The sequence below is a fragment of the Chiloscyllium punctatum genome, chromosome 2, assembly GCF_047496795.1.
Source record: "Chiloscyllium punctatum isolate Juve2018m chromosome 2, sChiPun1.3, whole genome shotgun sequence".
Taxonomy (NCBI): domain Eukaryota; kingdom Metazoa; phylum Chordata; class Chondrichthyes; order Orectolobiformes; family Hemiscylliidae; genus Chiloscyllium; species Chiloscyllium punctatum.
This window is the reverse complement of record NC_092740.1, coordinates 71,365,368-71,383,609: the sequence shown is the minus strand read 5'-3', so window position 1 is coordinate 71,383,609 and position 18,242 is coordinate 71,365,368. Positions and strand designations below refer to the sequence as shown.

At 39.5% G+C, this 18,242-nt stretch overlaps 1 protein-coding gene across 4 annotated transcripts in view; it reads left to right on the top strand.

Annotated features, from left to right (window-relative positions):
• Positions 1–18,242, top strand: part of epb41l4a (erythrocyte membrane protein band 4.1 like 4A) — a 338,117-nt gene that overhangs the window by 26,322 nt on the left and 293,553 nt on the right. For 3 of the 4 annotated variants that reach the window (XM_072583689.1, XM_072583685.1, XM_072583690.1), the window contains exons 2-4: positions 4,903–4,982; positions 8,481–8,903; positions 9,900–10,324. In XM_072583689.1, the coding sequence (XP_072439790.1) occupies positions 10,226–10,324 (99 nt within the window). In that variant the 5' untranslated portion in view covers positions 4,903–4,982; positions 8,481–8,903; positions 9,900–10,225. Of the gene's footprint in view, positions 1–4,902; positions 4,983–8,480; positions 8,904–9,247; positions 9,654–9,899; positions 10,325–18,242 lie in introns of those variants that run through there. The other variant, XM_072583687.1, reaches the window with a different exon arrangement.

Here is an 18,242-nt window from a genome sequence, read left to right as displayed (position 1 = left end):
CCCTTCATTATTTTATATTTTTCCATAAGGTTCCCTCTCATTCTTCTAAATTCCAATATATATATAATCCCAGTCTACTCAGCCTCTCCTCATAAAACAACCTCCTTAACTCCGGAATCAACCTACTGAACCTCCTCTGTACCCTCCCTAGTGCCAGTACTTTCTCAAGTAAGGAGACCAAAACTGCATGCAGTACTCCAGGTGTGGGTTCACCAGTACCCTGTACAGCTGGAACATAACCTCCCTACTTTTAAACTCAATCCCTTTAACAAGGAAGGACAAAATTCCATTTGCCTTCTGAATTACTTTTTGTACCTGCAGACCAACCCTCTGTGATTCATGCACAAGGACACCCAGGTCCCTCTGCATAACAGCATGCTGCAACTTTTTACCATGTGAGCAATAATACTTTTTACTATTACTCCTACCAAACTGGATGACTTCACATTTATTAATATTGCATTCCATCTATCAGACCTTTGCCCACTCACTTACTGTATCTACATTCCTCTGCAAAGTTTCACAGTCCTCTGCACACTTTCTCTGCCAGTCATCTGCAAACTTTGACACTCTACATGTGGTCTCCAAATCCAAATCATCTATGCAAATTGTAAATAATTGCAGTACCAACACCGATCCCTGAGGCACACCACTAGTTACCAAATGCCCACTGGAATAGCATTCAGTTATCCCCACTCTTTGCTTCCTGTTAGTCAACAAATCCTCTACCCATCCTAATACTTTACCCGTAATGCCATACATCACTGTCTTATGCAGCAGCCTCTTGTGTGGCACCTTGTTGAAGGCCTTTTGGAAATCTAGGTACACCACATCCACTGGGTCCCCTTTGTCCACCTTGTTTGTAATGTCTTCATAGAATTCCAAAAGATTGGTTAACCGTGACCTGCCTTTCCTGAACCCATGCTGCATCTGCCCAACAGGACAATTTCTATTGAGGTGTCTTGCTATTTCTTCCTTAATAATTGACTTAAGCATCTTCCCCTCTATGGAGGTTAAGCTAACCGGTCTACAATTCTCCGTCTGTTGTCTACCTCCCTTTTTAAACAGTGGCATCACATTTGCCATTTTCCAATTTGCCTCAGAATCCAGCAAAATTTGGAAAATTACCACATGTGCACTTGCTATTTCTCCCGCCATCTCTTTTAGTACCCTGCGATGCATTTCATCAGGTCCAGCAGACTTGTCTATTCTTTGCTCCATTAGCTAGACCAACGCTACCTCTTCCAAAATAATGATTGTTTCCAGGTCCTCACCTACCTTCATCTCTTTGTCAATTACTGGCATATTATTGGTGTCCTCCACTGTGAAGGCCGACATAAAATACCTATTCAACACCTGGCCATTTCATCATATCCCATAACTAAATGCCCCTTCTCATCCTCTAAAGGACCAATGTTTACTTTAGCCATTCTTTTTTGTTTTGTATATTTATAGAAACATTTGCTACCTATCTTTATATTTTGTGCTAGATTTTTTCTCATGCTCTGTCTTACCTTATAGCTCTTTTTGTGGCTTTCCACTGATATTTAAAGTTTTCCCAATCTTCTAGTTTCTCGCTAGTCTTGGCCACTTTGTATGCCTTCTCTATCAATTTGATAGCCTCTCCTATTTCCTTAGACACTTTTGGCAGATTACTACTTTTCTTATAGTCCTTCCTGTTCACTGGAATATACTTTTGCTGAGAGCTCTGAAAAATTGTTTTGAAAGTCTTCCACTGCTTGTCAACTGTCCCACCATAAAAGCCTTGCCTACGTCAGCCAAGACCTCCCTCATCCTATTGTAGTCTCCCTTGTTCAAGCACAGGACACTGGCATTGGCTTTTATCTTCACACTCTCCATCTTTATTCTAAATTCAACCACACTATGATCACTTCTCCAAGAGGATCCCTGACTATGAGGTCATTCATTATTCCTGTATCACTTCACAGGACCAGATCTAGGATAGCTTGCTCCCTCGTCGGTTCCATTACATAATGTTCAAGAAAACTATCGCAGAGACACTAAATGAACAACTCCTCAAGGCTACCCTGATCAAGCTGATTCGACCAATCGACATGCAGATGAAAAACCCCCATGATAATTGCCATGCCATTTTTACAGGCATTAGTTATTTCTTTGTTTATTGCCTGCCCCAATTTGATGTTATTATTTTGATCCCTTAAGTAGCATGACCTGGATAATGTCAGACTTAGGCTGCTAAGTGTCAATAATTTTTGCGCCGTGTAAGTGTCAAACAATGGTCATTTCCAAAAAGAGAAAATATAACCATCATCTCTTGACCATTGCTGAATTTCCCCTATTATCATCATCCTGGGGTTACCATTGACCAGAAACTGAACAGGACCAACCATACAAATACTATGACTACAAAAGCAGGTCACAGGTTAGAAATTCTGAAGTGAGTAACTCACCTCTTGTCTCCCCAATATCTATCCACTATCTACAAGGCATAGGGTCAGGAGTGTTATGGAATACTCCACTTGTTTGGATGAATGTAACCCAAGAAGCTTGACACCATACAGGATAAAGTTGAGAGTATGGTGCTTCCCTAGCTTCCCACAGAGTTATAGGGTACACCTGATCGGGTCCTGGGTAGTTATCCACTTTTATGCATTTCCAGACATCCATTTCTTAAATCCAAAATAAAACAATGATCTACCAAGCCAGGTTTCAATCTGATGTCTGATTTGTTCAGTAATAACATCAGCTGGAATCATAACAGTATCCTGAAGAAAGATGATGGGAAACCAATCATCCCAGCTCCAGAACTTTGCTACAGGATGTCCTCAGGGCAGTGTCCTGGGCCCACTCATTTTCAGCTGCTTCATCAATGACCTCAGCTGCTCTGTAATAAGTGCTGACCTGGACAGTGTTGCCCACATCAAGTTAATCTGTTATAAATTAAAGTGATATATTTAACACTACTTTCTTAATTGATCATCTGCTTTTTGAGTCAAATCTAATTTCTTTTAAATTGTCTAACAACAAACCTCAACAAACCCTCCCAGAAAAGAAGTGATTCAGGAAAGATTACACAGACATTCTCATTTCACATTCACACTTTTTCCAGCAGGAGTCACTGATTAATGATTGTAAGTCAGAATTCTGAGTATGCTTTTTGACTTAATCTGAGGACATTGATACCAACCATAGCATTCTTACCATTTTCCTGGCTTTGAACAAATAAGAGACTGAGCATAAAACTTCCTGGACTGTGTGACCCATTGCCTTAATTTTGGAGACAAGAAGGCATTTTTACTTTCATATTTCTGATTTAATTGCTGTACTATTCATGAGATCAACATAATTTATAAAAAGAGTTTTACAATGTTCTTGTATCGGGAAAATGTTAACCACATAGAATGACAGGACAAAGCTCCTTCTTTAAAGGTAGACAGGCCAAGAAAATGCTGGATTCAGTTCATGATTTCGTATATTAGCTATGTCAACTGAAAGACAGCAAGGCACAACAATAAGCCTGTAGGGAAGTACTGAGTACAAAACAGTAACATCTAAGTGCTGAGCACACGCACGACATTTCAGAGGCAACTTCAATAGAGTGAATGTTTTGCTACAACTTACAAATATTACTAATGAAATAAATCATCCATTTCAGCTTTTGATCTTTTGTTTTTGAACAATATTATTATAAAGAGTAATTTTGAACAGAATTTGATTCTATTATGATGAGTGAAAAATAACTTACAATGCCACCATTAAAAGTTATGCATTTATCAATCTTATATAAATGTACATAATATATTCAAAATGATTATAAATGAACCTTTTTACAGAAATCTGTTAAAAAATCAAATTGATAAATATTCAGTTCTGAACAGGCACATGATTTATTACCTGAATGTTGAAGTTATTAATTAGTACATTGCAGTAATGGTTTCACCTTTGGAATGTTTTGTTACTGAATACAGTCAATGACATAATCAGTCTATTGAGTGGAGATATTTGTTAAGACAATCGCTACATTTTTTGTTGCAATAAGCACCTGAAGTATGTATGAACCATAAAAGCAGTGGTTCCAGCTTGACGGGTCAAAATAATGCAGTGTGATTGTAAAGGTTGCCGCTTCATACTGAATTCTGTGCCTAAGTTCAAGAGGCATTTACAAGGAAAAATGCAACCTTTGAAATGTTTGCTATGGACACCAGGAGATTCAAGAAGATATGTCAGCGAGCAGGACAAAGATACTTGGCTTGGGCGATGATAATGGGGGGGGTGGGGGGGGAAGGATCAAGGGGGACCAGATGTTGTACTGGCTTCAAATGAAAAGGTCAATGTAATCACGAAGTATTATATACTAAGAGCTCTAATATTGAATTTTATTGGAACTACTTTCTATTAATTATTCATTGTTACTAAATATTTCACAATTTTTTTTCTCACTTACTTCATGTAGAACAATATTTCCCACACTTTTACGACACATGAGAAAATACATTGTGTGTAGCTTATCTGTGTTAATGATGCTTCTATCACACTTTTACATGGATGAATGGCATTCACTGATTTCTTGTTCATACTGCAGCTGCAAATTAGCATTCGGCCAGAATTTATAGCTGATCTACAATTAAATTGTCTGTTTAGAATTGAATCTCCCTTTTACTGATGGATGTGGTGAACCAGCTGTGAACCAATGTGATTTGAATCTGTTAGACATAAATCATTTGGTCTAACTCTTTGTTCTCTTCTGTTCTGGAAAAAAAACCAATACTGTTTTCAGGCTGGTAAACTGAACTAAAATTGGAACAGAAATTAATCTTTCAACATATTTTAAGTTTAGCTCACCTTGGTATGAAGGTATTAACATTATATTTTATCAGCAAGATGTGTCCTGCAACTGACAGTCCTGTACTGTCATTACAGATACCTCCTAAGGGGAATACTTACATCCAGAAGAAGAAGAAACGAATGTCAATTCCGGATCATGTGTGTCAGAGCACAAGGTCAACATTTTAACCAATGGCACTTTTAATACGTTCCTGTATTTAGTGAAATAAATTATCAGTAAATTTGGGAATTTTTAAAGGGCTTGATTGGAAAATAAACACAAGGGGGAAAAAGGTTGAACACAATGAGTCTCTTGAGTGATGAAGTCAGTATTTTTATTGTGAAATAGAGTGTGTAAATAAATGTCCCTTAATGTGCTTGCTGTTATTACAAACTTTTCCATAATTCACTGACACACAAACAAATTAAACATAACTGAAAATTACAAAGACTGTTTAGTGCTATAGCCTATTGAAAAACAAAGATTGCCATCATGTTTAATATATTCAGGAGCACATAATAGGAAAGTAATGTAATGAGTTCAGAAGACAAGCTTCCTCTATTGCTGTTCTCAGAATCCAGACATTAGACATGTTCTCAAGATACACGCCAACCTATTCTACAATGGACAATAAAAATACTAATTTGTGAAGCTGCCCAGGAAGTTATTTTGGTTTTACAGTGAGCCATGAGGTCAAGCCCCACTCCAGGAATATAAACACATAGTCTGGGTTGACAGTTCAGTGTGGTACTAATGGAACACTGATTTGTCAGAAGTGCCATTTATTGAACGACACCTTTAATGAAAGGGCTGATTCTCCAATCATTTCAACTTAAAGGTTTCCAGGGCACGACTTCAAGAGGAGCAGGAAATTCTTTGGTGTCCTGTCCTACATTTACCCCTTAATTAGCATCTCTAAAATAGATTAATTAATCACTTGTCTCATTGCAATTTGCCTTGCTGTGCAAAATAACTGACTGCACTTCAAATCAATTAATCAGCTATGAAGCATTTTAGACACCTTGAGAACTTGAAAGGACCTACAAAATGTAAATTCTTTCTTTTCTAACCTTGTATCAGGAATAAATGTCACAATGTACTGTGACAGACAATGAACTTCATACTAAATCATATCATTGGAAATAGCTATTGTACCATTGATTTGAACTGAAGTGCTGTTCCAATGACTTGAGTTGTTATAAAGTCAGATTTTATTTCTCTAAATGTTGCCCTTATTGATATGGAATGTTTTGATTGTTTCTGTACATAATGTTCTGAATGGCAGTGAAAATTTCAAGCTAAAATAAAAAACAGAAGATGTTGATGGAAGATTAGTGTTTCAGATGTAAACTTTGTATGCTTCACTGGACAAACAAAAGAAGGAACAACAGGGAGAAGTAAAAACTGAAAAGTTCTGATTTGTCACATGAAACTATGTAGAAGGTTGGATAGATGCACAGAAAAATAAGGAAGTAAAAGATAAAGGAAATGCTGAAATTTTTAACACAATCATCATCTTCAAAGAGAAAAATGTTGGAATGTGTTGTTGGGTGTGCTACCAAGTAAACCTTAATTCCCAAGTAACTTGCTCACCAATTCTAAATCCCCAGAACAATCTAAGCCTAGGCCTCATTCCAGCCTTGATCCAAATATAGCCAAAAGTGCTGAATTTCAGAGATGAAGTGAGAGTTAATGCTTGAACATCAAGGCACCATTTGACAAAGTATGACCCCAATGAGCCCTGGTAAAATTGAGATAAAGAAGATCATAAGACACTGTCCTGACACAAGTCATATTTAGTGCAAAGCTAGATAGTTGTAATTGTTGGATCCCAATCATTTCAGCTAAATCACATTGTTTCAGGCCTTCTCATGGAGGCATTGTATTCTGTTCCATTTGAATATTCAGGCTGAGGTTATTACTATTTTTTAGATTCCCTACAGTGTTGAAACAGGCCCTTTGGCCCAACAAGTCTACACAGACCCTCTGAAGGGTTACCCACCCAAACCCATTTTCCCTCTTACTAATGCACCTAACACTGTGGGCAATTCAGCATAGCCAATTCACCTAACCTGCACGTCTTTGGACAGTGGTAGGAAACTGGAGCACCTGGAGGAAACCCGCGCAGACACAGGGAGAATGTGCAAACTCCACACAGACGGTCACCCGAGGTTAGAATTGAACCTGGGACGCTGGTGCTGTGAGGCAGCAGTGCTAACCACTGAGCCACCGAAGTGGCAAGCATCTTTCATTCCTCGCAGGTACTAGCCAATGTGATATCTTCAACAAGAGATCACCTTCTCTTGAAATTAAAATATGTTACCATCACCAAATTTCCATCAATATCTGGGGGGGGGGGGGGCAGTCACAGTTAGCCAGAGATCTAATTGGACAAATCACATAAATACTGCAGCTGCACAAGTAAGTCAGAGCTTGATGTGCTGCACTGTTAACTCACCTTCTGACTTCCAAAACAAGTTCCACCATCTACAAGGGTCAAATCAAAAGAATGATAGAATACTGTTTACTTGCTGGATGAATGCAGTTGCAAACCTCAAGTAATTCAACACTTGTTTGTGTGTGTTTGGGGGGATGGTGATAATTAAAGAGTAGTAATGTCATTGAACTGGTAATGCAGGATCCCAAACTAATATTCTAGGCACCTGAATTTAAATACATGTTTGATTATTATTAAAATGCAATTAATTAAAACAAATATCACTCTTAAATAACGTGTGTCTTATCCTGAGCTTAAATCCCCTGGTTTTACTCAGGAGAACATCTCAACATTTATTCTGTCACACCCTGTAAGAATTTTGTAAATCTCAATGAAAACACTTCTCTTGCTTCAAAATCCTAGAAATGGCAGATCCATTTTCCTCAATCTCTCCTCATAAAACAATCCTGCCTGTTCAGGGACTGGTCTGGTGAACTTCTGTTGCATGCCCTCACTAAAGCAAGTATATCCTTCCTTAGATAAGGAGGCAAACTGTACACAATAATGCTGGTGCATCTCACCAAGACTCTTTCGAACTCTAAATCACCTTGTCATGAAGGCCAGTTTACCATTTTCCTTCCTAATTATATGCTGCACTTAGATACCACCTAATGAAAAGAACATCCATGTCCCTTTTGGACACCTACAGTTACCAGCCTCTTATCATCTAATAAATATTCCCACTTTCAATTATTTAATGAAGTAAATAACTTCACTCATATTCACATTATACCTCACCTGCCATATTTCAGCCTATTACTTAGTGTCAGGCAATCCAAGTCCTCTTGAAAACTTACATTTCCACTCAGTTTTGTCTCAAATGGAAATATTACAATTGGTCCCACATCCTAATCTTTAATTTAAGTTGTGAACTGCTGTAGACCTAATCCATCAATTGCTAAATGATAGTTTAATGTAAAAGTTCAGTATGTTCGGTACAATATATCCAGAATCTCTAGAAATGCATCAACGATTTTGTTGTTATTTTTGCAAATTTTGATCCCACCGTTCCAGTATTGAAGCGAATATGTCTAATTTTGTCCACTACAGAGAAGCAATGCTGAATATAAATTAAATTGGCAGGTTTAGTTACAAAACCCATGTATCTTGATCATGTCAGTAGCTTATAAAGAGACATGCTGAACTGTTGGTTATTATTTGCTGCTTTTTTTTAAGGTGGGAAGAAAGAAGGTCTCAAACTCGACATATTAAGAAAATCCCGCTTCAGATCAAGCAGGATTTGACGATTTCTGGGAATGGGGTCAGTGAAAATGGAAAGCATTGGACCACAGTTTCAAACTGGAGGCAGCTTTCCTTGAATTAATATTGAAGAACTAAGGGGATAACTCCTTGGTTACTTATAAACTCAACGTTAAGATGATAATGGACTGATAATTGATGACTGCTAGGAAACCTTTTGTCCAACTGAGACTACAAGTTCCAGGCTGCAAGGAGGGGGGCGGGAGCGCGCACGCTCTGGTGAACGGGCGGCGGCGTCTCCTCGGTTACCGGAGCAGCACCGGAGCTTAAAGCCGGTGTCGAAAGAAGAGAAAACGGCGGCCTGGAGCAGGAACAGGAATAACGAGACGACAGACTGCGGTAAGCGGGATCGGTCTAGAGAGGGAAGGAATAGATCATTTGTAAACATGTGAAAAGTGAGAGAAAGGAACAGTGTAACCCAGACAGAGAGAGAACCTTTGTAAAGCATAAAGAGAGAGAGAGAGAGAGACAGGAGCTTTTTGTGACCTGGAGGGAGGGAGAGGAGCTGTGGAACCGAAAGATAAGCTGTGCAACCGAGAGATAGGAAGGGAAACTATAATTCATTGAGCGAGAGAGACAGAGAAACCATGTAACCCAGCGAGAGAGAGAAGCTTTGATCACAGACACTGGAAAATAGAGAGTTGTGTAACCCACAGAGAGTAATTGAGAAAAAGACTGCGCTACACCGTTCCATTGAGAAAGAGGGGAGCTCTGTGACCCAGAGAGAGAGAGAGAGAGAGACACGGGAACTGTCACACATAACGAGAGAGAGAGAGGAAAGGGAGCTGTGTAACCCAGTCTGATCCAGACAGTGGGAGGTTCGCAGCTTCGAGCTTCACACCCAGCGATGGTGTTACCGATCAGCGGCTTCTCCCCTCGCTGCTTGTGTGTGTAACACCGCATTTGGACTGAAGAAAGTAAAAGACGAGGTCTTAAAGAATGCAGCTGAGTGTTTGAGAGATCACCGATCCTCAATGTGTGGGACGCCTGGGTGAGAATCAGGTCTGTGAGGAGTACACCTAACCCGTACCAGGCTATCATTCACATCCCATAATAGGTTATAACCAGCGATTAGTCCATTAACTGTTGGTGAGTATAGCTCACACTTATTTAGCTGTAGTCTTTTTCATTTGAGCGTAAGCTTCATTTCAATGAAAGGAGCCTGTGGAGACATGAATTTAAAAGTAACTGTTCACTTTTCCACAATTTCGAACTAATTACAGGGACGAAAATTTATTTTGGGTTTAATATTATTTATGAAAGCTCAATCGTACTAAAGTGCGAGTTGTTACGTGTAGTATTATTGAAATTCTGTCTCTATTGTTCCTCTCCCAGATTCCACCTCCAATAACCAACTCGCCGAAACTGATCAGCGGGATATTTCGAATTACATTTTATTTCAAGGATGTAACAGTTTCCATTCTATATCTCAGTGGCGATTTCGTCCGGGGGGGGGAGAAAAAAATGGGTTCAGGAGGCGGAGATTCATATGACCAGCTGATACAGTTTGATTTATCACGCTCCGAGTAACTGGAACTGTGTAATGGCATCAGCCCATGTATTTGACTAACTAAAGTTCAAGCTGGACAATATTTCGCTGAAACTGGGCTGTTATTTGACTTCACGTCTATCGTAATCTTCTCCTAGCTCTACATGCAGCGATGGGTTGCTTCTGTGCTGCACAGGAAGAATTTTATTGCGAAGTTTTGCTTTTAGACGAGACCAAGCTCACCCTAACTACCCAACAACAAGGAATCAAAGTAAGTTGATCCGAGCCCAGCCATTAAGGCACCTGCTGATTTACACCGACATGTGAATGCATACAGTTTGATTTATGTTGTTGTTATTTCCTTCTATATTCCTTTTGCTGATGGTTAACAGTGTTTGTAATAGTCGTGTATGTATTTAAGCACGCTATGCTCGGTTTGCTGAACTTGGATTTAAACCAAGTTATCTTTTCATTCATTAGGGATCTGGGTCTGAGATAAAACATTTCACATCCAAAGACAAGGACTTGAAATCAAAAAATGTTTTGATACCAATTGGCCTTGACCAGAGTCCATACTGGGCATTAATTTACTGATGTTTCACTCCTTTGTGTTGCTTCCCAAAGTGTGCAGTGATTGACAACAATTACATCTCCATGAGTTACATTGACACTGTCAACATTGCAGTAAGAACCACGAGATGATTACTATACTTTAGTACTTAGCATTGAATTGATTATGTGGTAACCTTTCCAAATACTGTTAAAACATAGGTACATATATAAAAAAAACTATCCTTTTGGCAGTGGAGTTTATGCAAATATGATCAAAGTATTGGAGTGTAAACAAGTAATTGATCTGAGATATGACCAAGCTAGTTGATCTCTCTCAGGTCTCCTCCGAGCAACAGACAATAAATATGATAACAGACTTACTATGATGATGACAATGTTCAACACCAATGCCATTACATTTCACACTCTCCAGTAGCCTTAATACAGACTTCGTTGTTTCAGCTGGTGTAAGATTTTTGCAGTGACTCTGGACACCAGTTAAAACAAAGTGCTATTTTGTGCCAGTTACTGATATTTGCAATCAATATTGCATCATTTGAGAATTGCGTTGATTATGAATTATTTGATGTGGTCTAGAAATTCTTTTACAATGTTACAATACTATACCAGGAAGTGCAACATTGGTTTATTGACTTAATTTGTTTCAACTTGGATGAGCATGGACAATTACAAGAGCAATATTTTGAAAAGAGAAAACATTCAATCGATACTAGTCGGCAATCTGTTTTCTCCCATTGGAATAAAATAATCAACATTTAATTTGTGTGACAAAAAGAAGTAGAAATTATGTTTGTCAGCATTACAATGAGAAATATACTTGTACCAGAAAAAGGAGATCAATCAGAGAATGAATTGAAAAACATAGTGTGTAGATTACTATATAGTATCTAATTTACAATGCCCACAGTTTTCAGTCATAAGGCTCGATCTAGAAATCTAGGATGGATGCCATTTGGGCACTTTAATGCCCGGTTCTTTGATCTGTATTTTGTAAAATGAGGCTAAATGTCAGGAGCATAAATTTCAAGAACATGTCCTTCCAAATATAATTCTGTTTTCATTTTGTTTAATGGGCAAACATTTCTATTTAAGTAGAGGAAAAAAAAATAATGTTGTGTTTCTTTATGATATAGTTGATTGGAAGAAATGAGAGCTACAGATGCTACAGATCTTACAGTAATCTGGTGTGGTTGATAACTATGTTCACTAGTTTGGTTTGCTTTCTCTGTGACTGTTCTGTAATATTGAGATATTGTGTTTATTCTATGTTATATAGAATGTTATTCAGGAAATTGAAACAGGAGCAGCCCATACAGCCTTTTGAATGTGTTCTGCCATTTAATTAGAACATGGCTGATTGTCTACCTCAGTGCCACTTTCCAAACACTGTCTCCACATCTCTTGATGTCATTAGTCTCCAGAAACCTATTGTATAGACCTGCTCAATGATTGAGCTTCCACATCTCCACAGCCCTCTGGGGTAAAGAATTCCAAGAGTCGCCACAATGTTTTTAGATGTCCTATCCCTGATTTTGAGATTATATGCCTTGGTTTTGACTCCCTATAAGACCAAGTACTTTGCAATCTCATCCTTAATAATGGATTCTAACATCTTACTAATAAACAAGGTCAGGCTAATTGGCCTAAAGTTTCCTGTCTTCTGTTTCCCTCTCTTCTTAAATAGGGGTGTTACATTAGGCATTTTCCAGTCTTCTGGGATCCTCCCTGACACCAGTGATTCCTGAAATATCACCACCAATGATGATACAATATCCTCAGCTGTCTCCGTCAGAAGCCTATAGTGTCTGGGTGACTCATCCATCTTCAGACCTTTCTACTTACCCAGCATCCACTCCTTAGTGATTGTCATTATACTTACCTCTGCCCCAACTCTCTTGAAGTTCCCATATGTTGCATGTGTCTTCTGATTCAGAAACTGATTCAGTTCCTCCACTACATTTTTGTTCCCCGTTATGACTTCTCCAGCCTCATTTTCCAGCAATCCAATGTCCACTCTTGCCTCTCTTACTCTTTAGATACCTAAAGAAAACTCTTGCATTCTTCTTTTTATATTACTAGATATCTTATACTCATTCATCTTCTTCCCTTCCCACCCCCCCCACCATTGCTATTTTAGTTATCCCCTGCTGGCTTTTAAAGGCTTCCCACTTATCTTCACCATATTGTACACTTTTTCTTTTGCTTTTATGCTGTCTCTGACTTCCCTTGTCAGTCATGTTTACCTCACCCTCCCCTTAGTTTGTTTCTTCTTCCTTTGGATGAATTTCTGCTGTGCCTGCCAAATTAACCCTTGAAACTCCTGCTCTTCCATCTTTCCTGCTAGATTTCCTGTCCAGTCAACTCTGGCCAGCTCCTTTCTCATGTCTTTGTAGATGACCTTTACTGAGTTGTAATATCATGTTACATCTGATTCCAGCGGGGTGAATTCTATCATATTATTGTCATTACCCCACCCCCCTGCAACCCCCAGAGTTCTTTCACCTTAGGTTCCCTAATCAAGTCTGCCTCATTATACATCACCCAATCTAGAATCATCTGTTGGCTTGTGTCTTAAGGGATTTGGGCCAAAGGCAGGTATCTGGAATTAAGCCACAGATCAGCCATGGTCTCATTGAATGGCAGACCAGACTCTCAAACAGAGTGGCCTACTCCTGCTCCTGTGTTCTTCATAAGGAATTTCAGCTCCTCTCTGGAAGAGTGGGCTCTACCACAACCTGCTCCAAAAAACCATCTCCAGACATTCACAAATTACTTTTCTTGAGATCTGCTACCTACCAGATTTTCCCAGTCCACCTGCTTATTGAAGTTCTGTGTGATTATTGTAATACTGCCTTTCTTACATACCTTTTCTATCTCCAGATTTACTTTCTCCCCAACATCCTGAAGTTGCTGGAAAAGCTCAGCAGGTCTGGCAGCATCTGTGAAGAGAATTCAGAGTTAACATTTTGGGGTTCGGTGGGGCTTCTTCAGAACTGTATCAGAATTGTTTACCCTTTGCAGTTCCTCAACTCAACGTACACATAATCTGCACCTTCTGACTCTATAATTACTTTTTGTTATGATTTCACTCATAGTTTACTAACAAGTATGGCCCCTATGCTCATCTGCCTGTCCATTCAATAGGAAGTCTGTCCTTGGATCTTTAGTTCTCAACCATAATCTCCTTGGAGCACCATATATGCTACCCACAACATCATGCCTTCCAATTTCAATCTGCGCTACAAACACACTTAGCTATCAGTCCTTTGTTGATTGCTCCCCTTCTCATAGTTGTCCCCTTATCTTCTGTGCCTGATTAGATTCTTGACTTTTTCCATATTATGTCCTATTACTTGTTCTCGAAACTTTAATAACCTCTGCTGAGCAATTCTCTCCACCGTTAACTTTGTCCATAATTTTCCATGCAACTGAACTGAAATCTCCCTCCATCCACAGCCCTCGTTATGTGGTTCACCGGGACTTGGTCCCACCATGATTCAGTTGGAGCCCGTCCTATTGGAACAGTTCCCTTCTTCCCCTAGGTACTGGTGCCAATGCCCCATGATTCAAAGCAATCACTCACCAATCTTCGAGCCACGTATTTACCTCTTTAATCTTGATGGCAATATGCTTATGGCTCAGGCAATAATGTGGATATTATTACCGTTTGATTCTGCTTTTTAATTTAGCCCCTGGTTGTGCATATTCCCTCAGCAGAACTTCTTTCTACTTACACGGTTGCTACCTACATGGACCATGATAACTGGATCTTTCATCTCCCATTCCACGTTCCTCTGCAGCCCTGAGGAGATATCCTGAACCTGGGCACCAGGCAGACAACATAGCCTTCAAGACTCTCAATCCTGGTCATGGTGAACAGAGTCTATTCCTCTGACTATACAACCCCCGATTACAACTACATCTCTCTTTTCTCCTTGTTCTTGAATGGCTCCTTATACCACAGTTTTATGGTCAATTTGCTCATTCTCCCTACAGCCCCCACTCTCGTCCGCATAGGAGGCAAGAATCTCAAACCTGTTAGACATGCTCAAGGGCTGAGGCTCCTTCAGCACCACCTCCTGGATCCATCTCCCAGCCTCAATCATAGTTATATCTTCCTGTTCCTGACCACTGATTGAATTAAAGGTAGTTAATTTAATGGGTGTTACTGCCTCCTGAAACCTAGCATCCTGGTAACTCACCCACTCCTGATGTGTCACAGTGTTTAAAGCTCCGGCTCCGTCTCATCAACTCTGAGCTAGAGTTCCAGAAGGAAGCAACACGTGCTACAGATGTAGTCACTGTGAACCACAATAAGGTCTATCCATCATGCAGTTACCACACATAATGACCCTGGACTCTATTTAATAACTTAGTTCTTAATTTGATTCTACGCTTGGCTATTCTCAGCAGTTGGACCTAGCCTCAATTTCAGCCTCTCTATATTAAACAGCTGGGATAATCAACCAAGCTTTGATGGATCTACAACTGCAAAATGGTATCTATCTTATTTGCCAACACTCAGATTTGACATGAATTAATATAAAAAGCAAATTGCATGGAATTTAAGCTCTATATTACACATTAGATGGCAGATACAACTAAGACTGATCTTACAAATTAACTCAGCAGTTCATTCAGATTTTAAAGATCATACTGAGTTACCAAGTCATTCAAATGGTGTCTTAAGGGGTTTGGGCCAAAGGTAGGTATCTGGAATTGAGCCACAGATCAGCCATGAACTCATTGAATGGCAGATCAGGCTCATGGAGTAAAAAGGCTTTTTCCCGAAACGTCGGTTTTACTGCTCCTCGGATGCTGCCTGAACTGCTGTGCTCTTCCAGCACCACTAATCCAGAATCATGGACTGAGTGGCTTACTCCTGCTCCTGTGTTCTTCAAGGGAATTTCAGCTCCTCTCCAAAAGAGTTTGTCTGATCTTTAATCACCAGCAGCACACGATCAACCTGAAGTCACGGTCTTCATCACAACTGGCAGACATTAGTAGAACCTGCTACTCAACTCAGTCTGCATGGCATATGTCCAACTTATTTTCTTTGCTTATTCTCATTTTCTGATTGAGCCTCCTGTTGAGTTTCCTTCAGTTTGTCTATTCTGCTCAATGAAGTCATTGGGGTTGGTAATGTTTTGGGAAAATATGTCACATGTAAGGTTTACTTGAACTTTCTGCTGTCATGCACTTTGAAAAGAGAAGTTACTTTTAATGCATCCAGATACTTCTATCTAAATCTTGCAGACTTTGGGGACTATTGACTTTAAGTATAAGTGGCAAATCTTTCATAATGCCAATTTAATAATCATGTGTTTGTTTTATCATTTATTGTATTTTAAAAGATATAAGGGAATAGGCAATGAGAGATTAAAAAGGCTCATATAAGATATGAATAAAAATTAAGGAAAGAATGAAGGATAGTTTAAAAAAAAACTTTCCTTAAGCTTATCGAGCTGAGTAATGGGAAAGACAAACTGATATTATAAAGTGAGGAAAAGGCAGAAGTATTTAGTTTCACTTTTCAGAGAAAATAGGTATTGGGATTGTGGAGGGATAAGTAGAATTGTTAGTGGTAATTATTATTCAAAGAGAAAAGATGACAAAAGGTGGAATCTTATAGAGGCCTGAATGACATGGAATATGGCAAGAAACGTGGCAGTTGCCAAAACCAAAGATTGAGTTTTGTTTCATGTGGTCTCCCAAGGAATCTGCAAAATGATTATAGACCAGGTACCTTTCTGTAATGAAGATTTGTTGAATGAGCTTCATTGTGATGAGCGTGAGGTCACTGTTTGTGAGGAGTTGAATTCTAGTGACAAAGAGGAAGGTCCAACTTAGTCACTGAAGATAAATGGTTCCACATCTGAGAAGTCTGAGGCACTGCTAATGCTGAATGGACAGGGAGAGAAGCTGAATCCACCTCAACATGATGATGATATTGGACCTGTGCCTCAGGTTTTTTCAATTTGAATATTAATGATATCTCCTTAAATAGAGATTTTAGCCAATAGTGGTCAGAATGAAATTGTTAAATATCTCAATACAGAAGCTGGTTTCTTTTGTTGCCTCACCAAATATCTCTGAACCAGTCTACTCCCATCTACATTGTTGGTTGTTGTGGAGTGTGCCTGGTATAACTAGGTATGGGGATGGACTAACAATCTGGATTGTGAGAAAATTGTAAAATTGGACTCTGCATTTGTGGCCTGGCAGCAAATTCAAATCAGTAATGATCTTTTCAAATGGCAGAGGAGTCTTGAAGGAGGACTGGCCTTAACTAGATTTGCAAGTCGGTATATGTAATTGATAAAATCTGTCTAAATCTCAGTATAACCCAATGAAGAAAGGAAACCTGTCATCTTAACAACACTGACTCATGCATTAACTGTAGCCCTACTCTGACATGGAGCTTTCTCACTATTCTTCACTGTTGCTGGTTCAGAATCCTGGAACTAGCCAATATTGCGGTGGGCAAATGCATTGCAGCAGTTCAAGAAGGCAGTTCACCACCACCTTCTCCAAGCTGGTTGGCTTTGCCAGTGATGCTTACATCTTGGAAATAAGTTTTACAACACTGGAGAAAGGTACTAAATGCAGTTAGCAGCAGTGGCTTCAACTATTTACGACCAGCTAAAGAGTTGCCTCTGGGATATTATTGCTAGACTTTCACTCGAGAAACCAGGTTCAAATCCCACATGGCAAATGATGGAATTTAATTTCAGTAAAAATCTGGAGTTGAGAGTCTCATGGCCACTTAACTGTTGATTATTGGAAAAATTAATCTGGTTCACTTATTCTTTAGGGAAGGAATTGGACAGCTTTATCTGGTCTGGCCTACATGTGCCTACAGACTCAGCAATGTGTTTGACTCTTAACTGCCCTCTGAAATGTCTGAACAAGGCACTCAGATGTAAGCAATCACTAAAATGTCTGATAAAAAAGGAATAAACCGGGCAGACCACATGGCATTTCCCAAGGCACCAGAACCGCAATGGTAAACACAGCCCGAACAACTCTGCGCAGTCCTCCTTACTAACATCTGGGGGCCATTGTCAAAATTGGGAGAGCTGTCTCCCAGACTAGTCAAGCAACAGCCTGACATTGTCATACTCACAAAATCATACCTAACGCACAATGTCCTAAACATCACCATCACCATCCTCGGATATGTCCTGTCTCACCCACAGGACAGACCCAGCAGAACTCCCTGCACTGTAACATACAGCCAGGAGGGAGCTACCCTGGGAGTCTTCAACATTTATTTTGGACCCCTTGTGGCTTCATGTTAAACATGGGCAAGGAAACCTCCTGCTGATGGTTGCATTTAAGTCACAGTTTTATCAGGTTTTTAAACATTTAATTTAATTCCAGTGGTTTAAAATAATTTCGATTGTACTCATCCAGTGAGTCCAGCATGAACTGAAATGGGGAGCATGGGATTTGAGGGGACATGGGAGTGAGATGGACAATCTAAGGTGGGGGGGGGGGTGGGAAGCTTTTTGGAAGGTTTGCTTTAAACTGAATTCAGAGTTGCAGTATAGTGTTGGAGAAATATGGTGGATCTTTCGATCAGCTCACCACCCCACCTGTGCTCCACACACACA